Consider the following 14189-nt stretch of genomic DNA (forward strand, 5'->3'; position numbering starts at 1 on the left):
CGACGCCGAGAAGGGGTTTTGCGACAACAAACTAACCCTAACACCCTACGGTCTAGTACTCGTGCAAGATTAACCTAGTTACCGGAAGCTTTAATGCCGAAATAAGCTATTCGAGGCGTGCTACAAATTTTGCCTACCACGATCTTTCAAAGGATCCAGCGAGTGCTAAACTACTCAAGCTCTAAAGACGCTGGCTAAAAAGTTATGAAATAAATTTAATTTAACTATAAACAAATGGCCGAAATGACAAAAATTATTCTATACGAGCAGTAACGCTAAAAGTCTTCCTATATTGCTTGCCGATTAGCAGTCCTAGCTCTCTTCGATACACTTCCTGCCGCTTTTCACGAGTGTCACTGGCACGAAAGTCTTCACAATCACACCGGTCCTTAATTTCACGCAGTTGCACTGTCACGTCCGGCACGGTGTTTTTCCGACTGTTCCGACACCCTTCGAATATCGCGCACAGCACTGTGTCCCCGAACGGTCGACACTCGGTTTCCAATGGCAACTGCACCGATGGCGCTCTCCTTCCTTCCTGCACCGTTGTGTCGTTCGAATCGTTCATAAAAACGCACCCACGTGGTCGTTGATTGCACTCACTTTGCGCGCGGAAATTTGTTAAAAATTAAACTAACGAAAAAATACTAAAATCAACAAGCTTAAGGTAAGATGAGACTTAAAAACAGTAGAGTTAAAATAACAGATGAGTTAAATGTTTCGATATGATGGATGGTTTTCCGCAAAACACGGCTACAAAGTTCCGTATTTGCGTGCAGTCGAATGTGTTGGCGCTGAGCAGCGGATGGGATTTCTCGCTCTCTTCCTTGGTCTGTCAACTGTACGGATCGACGTCGCAAGAATGTCTGAGATGACGCCACGAAAGAAAACTCCACCGAAGCTGCTGCCCGTCGATGGTAGAGTAAAACACAAAACTCAAAAAAAAAAAGAAAGAGGGAAAAATCCAACCGCTGTTACCGGTGTTTGCTTTTGTTTGTGGTGGTCTTTATCGTCATCGTCATCCGTATCATCATCGCCGTCGTGGTTCCTTTTTCTTGCATGTGTGCACCGGGGAAGGCCAGCGCGCGCTGGCCATCGCCGGTTCGGTGCTCGATTTTCTTTCGCATGTCTTCGATGTGGTTCAGTTTTTTTTTCGTTTGTTTCCTCATATCTTCGCTCTTCCTTGGGTGAACCCGTTCGTCGTGGTCCTTGTTTTGTTGAGAAACATTTTTTTTTCTCAACACGTTTGCCTCGGTACCACTAGCGACCTCCTCTTCCGCTCGGGAACGTCACCCCAAGTGGAAAGGGTTGAAGGAAATCCGAACGGGAACGGAATCGCGACTCTCCGGAATCGGTTCTACTCGTTCTATCTCGCTCTTCTGATCTCTTTTTCTCGCACATATCTCACTTTCATCGTGGATCTTCGGCTCGCCTCGAATGCTATACTGTTCACGCACCGCTCACTAGGATCCTTTTTTCTCATCCTCATCATTTCCATCATCGTCAACGCTGTTTCATCTTCGTCCGGTTGCTCCTGTTTTGGCGGAGATCGACCAGTGTGCTTGTGTGTGTGCTTACGTTCCTTGGTTCTACTAAATGTTGTACAAAAAAATCCCAGAAGGGTTGCGGAGAACATCGAACATTGGAAAATTTTCTTCTGATGATGATTTAAGATTCTGATGATGAACGAAAAAGCGAGCAAACATTTGAGCGAAGCACGGGATGAAAAACAAAAAAAAAACTCCCATCGTGATCATGCCAACGAGAGACAGAAGATGCGTACCGCAAAGCAGGATGGCTGGATAGGAAAAACAGGCTGCCCGCAAAGGGGGAAAACTCGGTGATCAAGAAACTTTTTAAACCGCGAAATTAAGAAGGGTTGATAAGAGGGTGAAACGCAAAAAAAACACCCAACACATCTTTGTTGAACCCTGGCTCCGCCCTTTGCTGTAGCAGACTTTTTTTTTCTTTCTTACACATTCTTAGCGTTTGCTCACGCAATCGACCCCTTTCTGCGTGAGTTTGGCGATCCCGGCTGAGAAATGTACGGTGAAAAAGAAAAACTAAGATGAAAGCAAGCAATCATCGGGTCATTGCTGGTATCATCGTCATTCTCCCGTTCCCCGGGCAGCGCTGTATATTGTTTTGGCATGTGTTTTATGCTCTCCAGATTTTTTTTTTTCGTCCGAAGATGCTGCGATCCGCCGATGATCGTAGAGGAATGTGAAGCACGTGGCCGGGCGGCGGTTGGATGCTTTGGCGCGCAATCCTTCGGGTGCTCGCATAACGTTCGTCTGCGCAGGCTGCCGATAAATGGTTGAAGGTCACCGTAATGTTACAGCATATGCTGTGGCGGTAGTAATGACGGTAAATCTCCGAGTCAACACCTATAAACATCCCTTTGATTGCATATGTTGTTATCTTTCCGAATAAGTGTGTATAGTTTACAAGGTATGCGAGCTATTCGAAGAATGTAGGAACTATTTCGAGAAACCAATCAACAATCAATCAAAGCGACTATACTATTAAAAACGAATAACATAATGATGGATGAAATCAATCAAATTATTGCATTCCGACTATTTAAGCAATGCATATAAAATAGATAGATTTGAATTCTCAGAAGTATTTAATGTGAATGTAAATTTTTTTTCTGTTTAATTTAATCATATATAGTTGTTGCTTTAGCTTGTAGCTACAAATAACAATTGTCAGAATAGAAAAAGGCGATAAAACGACATTTATTTTATTTTTATTTATTTATTTATTATATATTATTATGACGGACGCTGCCGTATTGTTAGAGCCAACATGCTCTAACAGACTTTTTTGTTCTTAGGGCATTATAAAACGACATTTCTTAGATGATGATTTCTTAGATGACTGATGCAAGTAATAACATTCTCAAAACAGACGTAGTAGTTTTAAAAATAAAAAATAGCTGTTTATTGAAAAATTTATGTTTATTTAAAAATAAAAAATAGCTGTTTTAAAAATAAAATATAGCTGAAATAAAAATAGCTGTTTTATTTTCTGTGCTGTGCTAGTGGTAAAGATATTGAAATCAGTATACAGCACAATAACAGGTTTTCCCTTATACCAACTCTCATCATGCAGAGATAAATATTTAGCATCCGTGCGAATTGTCACACATTCGAAGCTTGCAATTTTCCGACATCAATACAATTCGATTGCCCGCATCTCAAAATGATTCATACTACTGTAGATGTTTTTAAGCGAACCTGTGAAGTGAATCTGTGCTAATGAGTTTCCATACCGAAATAATTTACACTTTAGAAAATGGATCGTTTCAGCTATAAGTTGGAAGTCACACACTTTCGTCCAAATATATCGTGTCATAAAGCCAGTCCCGCAAAATGAGTGAATTTTCGTGTGGAATCGATCAAAAAGATCATTGCTCAATTTGCTGTTGCTGCTGCTGTTTGCTGAAATGTAGTCAACATGGAGACACGGTCAACAAGGACAAGCGCCTCGGCCGGCCGACCAATCCCATAAATCTTTCCGATGACAAACCAATGCACGGGTTGGTAGAAATTTTAAATTAAAATCTTTCCATCGTGCGACCCCGTGCACGAGGTGAAAAACAGTCCGCTCGAGCGTCGAGCGAAGGTAGAGGCTCGGACCCTGGTCTACCCATCGTGTACGTCGATGTTTCTTCCCACACGCGCTCGGCGATGTGCAGGATGCGACAAGGATGCTGTTTCCAGCCGGGTGCAGAAGGTAAAAACTGCGATAAGAAAGAAAAGCTGCTCGCCCGTTTGCGATTTTCTTCCCTTTTGCCCGAGTGTCGATCGATCGCGAGACAAAGTAGCGCAATAAAAACCAGCAGATCAAAGCCAAACTGTCGATCGCGGAACGACGCAGGAATCCTGGAGCTCTCTGGCGGACGACGCGGGAACGAGTGCACCGAGCAGCCCCGTTTGGCAGAATTCCTCCGGTGCAACATGGTAGCAGACGCTGAAAAACGACCGCGGGTGAGTAAAAACAAATCACTCCGAGCTTCCCGCGCGATCACGTGATTAAAATAATAAAACTTACCCGAAAATCACAAAACCGGCCGTTTGGTGGACCTTGGGACATTCCATGGGGCCGCGGGCACGACGAACGTCCAGGCCCGATCCCGGGGTCGCAATGTCCGATTTGTATTTTATCTCATTCGGAGTTTTTGCTTTCCGCCGATGAAATCTGTCCCATTTGTGCTGTACAGTATTTTCGATAGGATCCACCACTCCTGTTCTCAATGTTGTGTGGGGGGGGGGGGGGGGGGGACCTCCGGTGGACGGGAGGAGGAGAGACGCCCGTACCATCGGGCAGCTTGGTGTGCCAGCTTTGTTTGATTTAGGACCGATTGCACCGGACCCCAACGATTGCCGTCGAAGAATTTCCGTGTGGATGGGTAGTTTTTCCTTCCCATGCGTCATCTTTTCAAAAACCAAGTTTGCACCTCAAAAACCCTACAGCCAACCCCCGCTTGCAGGTGCGGTGCAGACGTCCCCACCGATGAAAAGATGCGTTTCCAGCGCCTTGGAGTGCGAATGGACATCGAACGTCGGTCGTGATCTCATAAGGTTCAGTGACTGAAAAGGGGCGAAAGTTACAAAAAACTGAAAACTCTATGCCATTGGTCGCAAGAATTTGGGCTAAGAAAGGCCCGTGCCAAACCTGTCAGGTCGAAGGATCTGTACAGGAAAATGTTGCTTCTTTTAGGGTCCTGTCTGCAGACCAGACAAATCTTTTTTTGCATCATATCATCGATCATGCACTTTGACTGGTATTGTACGAGGTTGCTTTTTCACATCACAACCCAGTTCACGATTCGAGTGGGAATCTTTAAATCATTTTGTTGGAAATATTGGCAGTTGTTAAGGTCAATCAAAATAAAAATGAAATTCTAGATGTTTTCATAGTTTTAAAATAAACCAATCCTCTACCTTGCTTAAGTTGCCTTTATATGATTTATATTTGCATGCTGGAAAAAAACGATACTTTTATGATTCCATGTAGTCTTATTTTCAAATTAAACGATGTATAGGAAGTCTTGAAATGTTAAATAATTTCTTATTTGACATAAAATATCCCTGAAAAAGGACTAAAATTATGCAAATCTTGTTTATATTACAATACCCTTGAAAAATAACCCAAAATATACAAACTTTGGATATATTCTCTCCGTTAATACTCGTAGAAATGCTTTATTCTATGTTCGCTCTTGATTGTTAAGGGAATACCAGTAAACTCAATACAAAGTTAGCCACATTTTTAAATTCGTTTGGTTCGTTTTGGCTGCAAGAATTCTTTCAGTTAAAAAAACATGTACTTGAAACAGTTAAAAAAAATCATTTTGTCGCTCGATAATTAGTGGGCAGCATTGAAGAAAATATACGTCCACCATTTGAATCATTGCGCTCTGATGAATGGCTGCTAATTAAACTTGTTACATTATGATCAAACGTTTCCATGCAAGCCCCAATCGGAACTCGGCTCGGCCTAAGGAAAGCTTCAAAAACAGTGAAAGAGTTCGCAACAAAATACATAATGTATTTGTGCACGATCGGGAATGGTTTTGCACCGACACCATAAAAAAGGGACGGGTGATGGTCGATTAGAGCGACGAGTGCGAACGACTGCGGCCAGTCCGACGCCACGGGCCGCCCGCGAAGGATCGCGTTCCATTGGTCCAAATTGGTCCCGGGCGCTAATAAATAAGTGACCAAAACGAGCGTCCCCCGGACACAGGGTGAGGGAAGACAAACGGCAGCGTTGCGGACGGACCCGGTACGGAAACGTTGGGAAAACCAGTTGCGAACAATTTCTGCTGCGTTCCTGTACGGTGGAGGAAAATAATTAAAAATGACGAACGACTTTGTAGGCGTCTTTGAAAGTGATAGTATTTTACCATTGTTGCGTGTCCACGCACAAGGAAACCTTTTTCCTTATTTTTCCCATCTTTCTTTTTCTTTCCTAGGGTTTTGTTTTGTTTTTTTTCGGTCTCTCAGCGACAATCGGTCTCAGCGAGAAATGATAAGAAATGTTTCCGTTTTCCCCCCAGCGTCTTGTTATCCCGTTCTCTCCGATTTTCTTGAGATCACAAACTCCCACCCCGGGTCGTTCAACCATTTGGACCATTTAGCCTTTCGGAGTCCGGTACAAAGGTTCGATGAAATTCCTCGAAATAGGCTGGGTAATTTTGCAGCAGGCAGTGGCTGAGAGGGGCAAAAGAAATTGGTTCAATGAAAAAGGGTTGGAAAATTTCTGTAGATTTTTTGTTGCTCTCCACAAAGAACTTTTTCCCGATTGGAACTGATGCCACGTTCTGCGGCTTTGGATGTTCGTGGTGGCGGAAGGGGGCGGGTGCAATGCTAATTTTATATTTATTTTATCTCTTCATAAATGTTGCGTGATCCGTGAAAAAAAAAAGAAATGTACAGATGAGTCTAACAAAAACGGGAAACATTTGGCCAAACTTTGCGATTTGATGTTATGGTTTTGGATTTTGGTATGATTTCTCATTTTCGGCAAAACAAAAAACTCATCCTTCAGCCTCACGCACAGTCGGTGGAAAATAAAAGAAGTGCTAGAAGTCGAATACAAAATAAAAGTGCTGGCACGAAACGAGATGGATTTTAGTTGTAACCAAAACTCGAAACAAATTAGCCGGGGGAAAGGATTTTTTTTAAGTGCGATATCTGAAAATGAACATTACGGAATGTTTTGTGAAGTTAGTATTCATCAACGACTGCAGGAAAAATATGGAAAACGATGGGGCAAATGTTTCAATACAAGAAAAACGATGAGGGAAATTTCTTAATACCAGTCGATTTTGTATTTATTGTACACAGTGCAACAATTCGCTTCGAAATTGTTTCCCTTTTTAATTTGTATCATTTGGTGTATTGCTGCTGTAAGCAATATTCCAGCCGATGCGTCAGTGCTTGGGTTTCGGTGCTACCTGCCGGCCGCAAAGTGGTCGATGACCGCTTCGTCCAAGAAAGAAGAATTTTTCACGCCGCCCCAACAGCGAAAACTCCGGCCCACACGCGGCCCATTTTGTTCGTTCTTCGATTGGAAAAAATAAATAAATAGTCACACATTTCTTCTTACGTGTAGTTGATATGGGAGCGGGAGGGACGGGTAGGTAATGTTGCTTAAGTATGAGTATGCTTAATCTTATCAGTTTTGTTGTGAAAGGTGTTTGGCCACCGTGCTCATCACGCTGGGGGCGCAATCAAGGGGACTAGCGGTAAATGTTACCACAGTTCTCTGCTCGAGCAGATTCGATTTCACACGTCCAACCCAACGGGAATGTAATATCTGGGAAAAGTGATTTAGCTCTGCCTATTTTGAGCTTGCCTGGGAGATGTGAAGACCTTGCCGGGGTTGACTCCGCTACGCCTTAAAAACCTTGCCTTAAAATCCTAGAAACTACATAATGCACGAACGAACGAATGCGACGGCGCGGTTCATGAAATCCTTATCCCCAACGGTCCAACGCTGAGGGGTCCTCGGGTTTTGCACGAAGAGGTTTGGTATAAAACAACGAGTCCAAAGAAGCGTCTACCATGCACACCTACCGCCCTACTGATTGTTAACGCTAATGATCTGGTTGATCCACCCGATGAAGGACGACACCTTCACGTACACGCCTGGCACATCGACGCGGCCGCATCCGAAGCCCCACGACACCAGTCCCGCCAGCTCGTAGAACCCATCGTCCTGGCACACCAGCGGCCCGCCGCCATCGCCCTGGCAGGCGTCGTTGCCCTCCTCGCCGCCGGCGCAGAAGCTCGAGGCCGGCAGGATGAAGATCTTCTCCGTGACCGCGTTCACCTTTCGTATGCACTCGGCGTCACTGACGATCGGTATTTCAGCCTCGCGGACTCGCAGCGGAATCGGACCCGCCTCGCCCATATAACCGTAGCCGGTCACCGTGCAGCGCTTGCCTGCCGCATGGCTGACACCTCGAGCCGGAAGGCAGACCTAAAAAGGCGAAGTGAAAAAGAGAGTGAATAATCGAGACATTATGGAAATAGCGCCAACATTTCTAGTGCTAGAAGGTTCTTACAATATCTGAATGGTAAGTGGTAAACAAATCCATAAACCGAGGCATCGGAACTAAATACCAGTTCCGAGGCTTCAGAACCAAATATCGTGTCTTTAAAGCCTAACAAAGACTACTACTACCTTAGATTGATTGAACAAATAGGCAGCATCGATCGACGAGAAAATAGAATAACCTAGAACTTAAGCTAACCCTTTTTCAATCAGTCTATATGTTTTGCATTGATATTTATGCCCCTATCCATTCTAGTGGTCTAGGGGTTACTCAGTAAGGAGCTGAATAGTAAACCATGGAGTCCACAGGAAACCTTATAAACTTTCTCTATGAGAACATCAAACGAGTTCAATCTTCCCTGACCATATTTAAAATTCTTCATGTACTTGACCATAGACTTAGTTCCGTAAAGTCATTCTTGTTTATGTTGCTATCCATTTGATTTATAGACATACAGCTTATTGCCCTTATAAGAACTTGAAAGCACTCCCCATCGTTTCCGCATCCTTACCAAACAAACGCCATCGCGCAGTTCCGCCTGACCGTGCAGCTTCAGCAGCGCTATATCGTTGTCCAGCGTTTGACTGTTGTGATTGTGATGAATGTATGTGGTGGCCACCCGCAGTGTTTGTGCTCCGGGGCTGCCATATTTGCGCGTCAGATCGTAGTCTCCCACGCGCACATAGATTGCGTCACCCGAGCGAACAATGCTGAAAAAGGTATGGAAGAGATTTGGTTACCGTTAGCTGAATGTATCCAGTTGTAAGCCGTAGCCCTGAACTCACTTGGTGACACAGTGTGCCGCCGTCAGGACCCACTGCGTCCCTATGAGGGCCGCCCCGCAGAGGTACTGGTTGAGCGAGTTGATCAGTGCCACCTGCCAGCACCATTCACCGTTTTCGCCATCCTCACCGCCTACTACGCGTCCCTTTCGGTGATTGCTCCAGTACTTGGCCACTACGGTGGCATTTTCCTTGACGCTCGGGTGTCGCAGCAGGTCCTCGGGGACGGTGTCGTTGTGATCGTGGTAGATGATCGGTATCGGCACGATGCTACTTCCAAGCACAAGGCGCTCGGAGCTCTTCGACCGGTAGATACTGTCGACGTCGATGTGGCGCGCCTGGCGTGACAGTGTGGTCTGTTCCTGTGCTTCATGGTCTCGCTCCAGCAGCAGAACCTCACGCGTGAGATAGGACTTCGCCGCACGGCTGGTTCCCTTCACGCCGCAGACGTACTTCGAGTACACCTGAGGACGTGGCGTGGTCGTGGGAGGCTCATACACCGGAGACTGTGCGTAGGGTGCGGGTTGCGTCGGGGCCACCTCGTAGATATTGTTGCTGATCGGCCCGGGGTAGGGGTTCGGTGCCGGTGGACCATAGCCCTGCTGGTGCGGCGGAAGTGGTGCCTGCTGCTGCGGAGGCTGTGGTGGCATAGAACCCTGCCCTACCATCGGGTACGGCTGCTGGCCCATAAGACCCGGCACTGCCGGCTGCTGCGGCATCATCTGCGGCGGTGGAGGAAGGGCCTGCGGTGGATAGGTGTCGTTGTACTTCGTTTTGCTGGCCGCAGCGGCTTGCACTTCCTGGATCTTGCTCTTCGGGGCGCAGCACTGCGTGCCCGATTTCTTGCACTTGAACAGATCGGTCATTTCGGCGTTACGGAAGCAGGTGAAGCTGAGGAGACTGACGATACACGAACCGGGACACTCTTCGCGAGGGTCCGGAATGGCGGTCGTCGTTGGGGCCGGTGTTGTCGTGGTCGTCGGTGGTGGAGGTCGCTTCTGCTGCGGTGGTCGTGGTGGTGGAGCGCGTGTGTTGTCGCAGCACACCGAACCTCGCTTACAGTTGGCCGTGTTCGGGATGAGCACCGAGGGACGCTCACAGAAGGCAGCCATGATGTTGAGCAGACAGAAACCGGGGCATCGTGGCAATGGGGGCTACAAGTAAGTGGAAGAAATCAATGAGTATGGGTTCATTTCAACAACAGCTACTACAACAACATACCGGTGTCGCTGGCCGTCTCGTGGTTGTCACCACCTGTTGCTTGTTGTCCTCCGCCACACCGGTGATGCAGCAGGATCCTTCGTTCGGACAGAACGCTTCACTGTCCAGATCATCGCAGAACAGCGCAAACAGTCCGTTAACGCACTCTCCCTCGCACTCCTTGAACACCGGTCCCTGGCCATTGTTGGCGAGTGTGACCGAGGTTGTCTTCAGCTTGGACGGCGCGACCGGTTTCGTCGGTTTCGGTGTCGGCTTTGGCGTGGGATTCGTTTTCGACTTGATGGGCTCTTCGGTGGTGTGTGGCCGCTCGGTCGTTTTTGCGTACGGCTTCGGTGTGGTTGTTTTGTTCGTTTTCGAGTCAAAGTGCGCCGTAGGAATGTACAGCTCATCGGGCGCGTTGTCCGGATAGATGTCTCGCGACACGCAACACTTGGATCCACTCTTGCAGAGGCCGGCCGTTGTCAGGTATGCCTCGCAGTACTCGGCAATGCGATCCGCAACACAAACACCCGGACAGGAGGCTAAGGTAAAGAAACATTTCATTAGTTCATCACTTTGGACCAATTACTGCGAGTTCCTTACAGTTATTCTTGTTATCCTTCTCCTTGATCTTGGACTCCGTCGTCGGCTTTGGCGTCGTTGTCGTTGGCCTTGGCGTGGTCGTCGTTGGCCTCGGCCTGGGCGTTGTCGAAATGTTTGCGGCGGCAGTGCTACTCTCGACGCAACATTTCATGCTCGGTGATGGGCAGGGAATGTCGTCCAGCACCTCGTAACATATCAGTGTGGCCAACGTGTGCACGCACACTCCCGGGCATCCTTTGGCGTCCTCTGTGCTTGTGATGGAGTCCAAAAGTCCTGCAAAAAGTTGATGCAATGACATGAAAATAAGTGATGTCTATACGGTACGTCATACTTAACGTTAACTCTTCACTTGTTGTGCTTCTCTCACCTGATAGAAAACTACCGGCCAATGAGTCATCCTGGCAGCTACCACTGGCCACAAGTAACAGTAACACGATCGTGGCTTTCAGTATCATACTGCTGATTGTAAGTCACCTAGTGGACTTTCTCTGATTCATAAACACGCCGCGATCGTCGCGGTTTCCGGTTTAACGTACAACAGCACCGTTTTTCGAATCGTTTACGTACTTTTCACTCAAAATATCGGAAACTTTAAGTCAGATAAATTGGGTAATTTTTCGCGGCACTGAAAATGTTCATGAATTTTCACTTTTATTCTTCACTGTTTACACTCATCCACATGGAAGTTCTTTTTTAACTGTTGGCATGCAAAAAACACCAGATTGTTTTCACTGCTGCCTTTCAAATCACTTGTTTATCGAACTATAAGTCTCGTTTTTCACCGACATCAGTTTCGTACTCACTTCCAGTTCCTGAGGTTAAGAAAAGGGTTACCAAAAATTACACAAAACACCAACGAGTTAGCACAAACCAACCATCCCACTGAAACCTCTCAAAATTGTCGATGGAACTAGGCTACTACGGAAAGTTGGTCATGTGTGTAGTTTTTTCTTCAAATGGAATAGCATTTAATACTGGCGTATGGAAGAAGCTGGCGATTTTAATAGGCGCAGCGCATGTACGCCAAACCATCGCTTTCAGTGGAGTGAAAATGTGTTCCAATTTACACTCGGACGCAAAAGGAGCGAAACTAACTGTGTTTTGTTGCCCGGGCCCGAATCAGATACACCGCGGGACCACCGAGCGTTGTTTGCTGCTCTGGCTGGGTTTCCAGTGCCTGCGGCCGGCCGGCGTACTCGCGAAACGGTTGCAGATGGACGCAAGATTAGATGCGTATCAGTTCGGTCGATCCACCGGACAGGTGCTTTATTGCTCCGGACCGTCGTTTTTTTTTTTCCCCCGGTGGCAAACGGTAGGACTTACGTGCGATGTTCGCAGTACTAACGTTGTGTCACACTTTCTAAAATAAAAAGTGTAAACGTTTCAACCACCAATGGGGTGTACCGTTACAAGCAAGAATCCGACTCGCGACACCACGGATTGGGTGTGTCCCGAAGTAAACAACCTACTTTGGTCGAAAATGGCAAGAAAGGTGGAATTCGGTGCCGGTGAGCTTCAGCTAAAATATCGTCACCATGTACCGTACTGTTGTGAGCCACCCTGTTAATTATGAGAAAGTTTCACAATAACCGTTCGAATACATTCCTGTGCCAGTGTCACGTGTTTAAAACACTCGCAACGAAATCGCAGATAGCTTTGATTTGCTTGCTTACCATGACACGTGGGTTGAAATATTTCACGCCGGACGAAAGAATGCCGCGACAGTGAAAGCGCCGAACCTCCTAACCGAAAGGTTTTACCCCCGCAGGGCATCACCACCAACAACGGCAACAACAATTCTAGCGACACGAGCACACCTTCACGCGGCCTACGCGACCACCGATGCGTAGGGTTTGTTTGCTTTTCTTTGACACAGATTTAAGAAACTATTCTTTCCACCACCCTTCTCCGGTGACCCTACCGGTGCGCGATTGAAACAGGTTTCGGGAAGCGGGAAACCGGTCCGGGGCAGATGAATCAGCGGGCGTTCGCCACCTGCAGCTGGACGGGGCAGGTTAATGCGTTCGTGTTCGGGTGCCTCGGTTCAGGCCAACGGCCATCGCCTTGTGGCCGTGGACTCGCCTGACTCCCAAGCCGTCGATGACTTTGTGAAGGTTATGGAGCGGGGAACACGATTCAGGCCGCCCGGCAAGATGGGGAGCTCCGTTGTGCCTGGACCGCGGCTCAAAACAGTGTGATACAACACCGCTGACCCATTTCCGGGCAACATTCCCCGTGCAGAGGCCCTAAGCATATGGGTGAGGTCGAGGGAGAAAAACAAAAAGAGAAAATATGTCACCACGATGAGCCCGACGGGGACTTGCGCTGGTCACTATTGGGAATGCTGAGGGAATATATGTACACCCTCACACACTCATGCACATGGCTCGATCGTACAGGAAGGCCAGGTACCACCAACACGCAACAGTGGCGATTTGTGACAGACTGATGACTTTCATTTAGCGATCGCCAATTCCGATAGGTTTTCTCCAACCGTTCCGTTCATTTCTCTTTCAATCGGTAATGCACTTCCTTGCGACAGCCACACACACACACACACACACACATACACGGGTACACAAACAATAAAACACCCCAGTGGGGTGAAAGCATCCGGCATCCGTTGCCCCGCTGCCGGTGAAAATGAGAGCGTCGGCCGGTGGTCCGTTTTGAAAACTGGGCGTTTTTTTCTTCCTTCTGTTTTTCGCCATTTTTTTGTTGGTGCATTTGCCGGTCTCTAATGGGGGGAAAATTCGAACTCCTACGCCCGATCCCCGTTTGAAAGGTGAAATCAAGTGAACGGCCGGACGACAACCCGCCCGGCTGGAAAAACGCTCGTCCTGCCGTGAAATGCTTATCGACTTGTGCGTTATCGAGTTGTTGAGAGCTTGAGGTGGTAAATATTGTCCTGTATTTTAAACCTGCTTCAACCGCGGTTTAACCTTGACCTACTTTTGAGGAGTAATCGAGCATGCGACCTCTTTTCCATCCGGACGTGGGGGCAATGTAATATTTTGCGGCATCATTTTGAGTTTTTTTTTATGATACGTTATGAGGCGGCAACCCCAACATACACTGTTTACTGCAGGTTTTACCGGACTAGTTAACAAAAGGCCGTACGGTCTAACTGTACCGCGGAACACTTTGCTGCAAGCAAGCCGTTTCTGATGACCAACAGCAACAAACAGGTTCCGGGAACCTGCAGCCTCACTCCTTGAGGTAGGATTGCGTGACGCTACACTACACGATGAAGACGTGGTGTCCAACTCTTAACTTCACACTGATAGATATTACCAATTGCCACGCCATAGCACTGCGTAATATATTGGACTACACACTTTAATCACTAAAGTTTTCCGTGAGATTAGGCACTTCTTGTAACTTGGATGCAGTACTCCCTTCGATGGAGAAAACTCTACCCTCACACACCACTTTCGAAACAGCAAGGAATCTATTGCTATGGCAACATGGATTTTGTCAACACTTGCAGGCCAGAGGAAGATATTCACTGGATTCAAAAACAACACTCA

The 14189-nt window shown here is 47.1% G+C and overlaps 1 protein-coding gene across 1 annotated transcript; it reads right to left on the minus strand.

The window, feature by feature from the left end:
• Nucleotides 1-7596: 7596 nt before the first annotated feature.
• On the minus strand, nucleotides 7597-11114 carry LOC131287143 (protein masquerade). Its single transcript, XM_058316162.1, has 6 exons — nucleotides 11027-11114; nucleotides 10660-10932; nucleotides 10078-10598; nucleotides 8860-10010; nucleotides 8586-8784; nucleotides 7597-7998 (listed from the first exon to the last, which is right to left on the minus strand). The coding sequence occupies exons 1-6, from the start codon at nucleotides 11112-11114 to the stop codon at nucleotides 7597-7599; spliced, it is 2634 nt and encodes an 877-aa protein (XP_058172145.1).
• Between the last annotated feature and the right edge of the window lie 3075 nt (nucleotides 11115-14189).

This window comes from Anopheles ziemanni, chromosome 3 (assembly GCF_943734765.1).
Source record: "Anopheles ziemanni chromosome 3, idAnoZiCoDA_A2_x.2, whole genome shotgun sequence".
In the NCBI taxonomy this organism is placed as follows: domain Eukaryota; kingdom Metazoa; phylum Arthropoda; class Insecta; order Diptera; family Culicidae; genus Anopheles; species Anopheles ziemanni.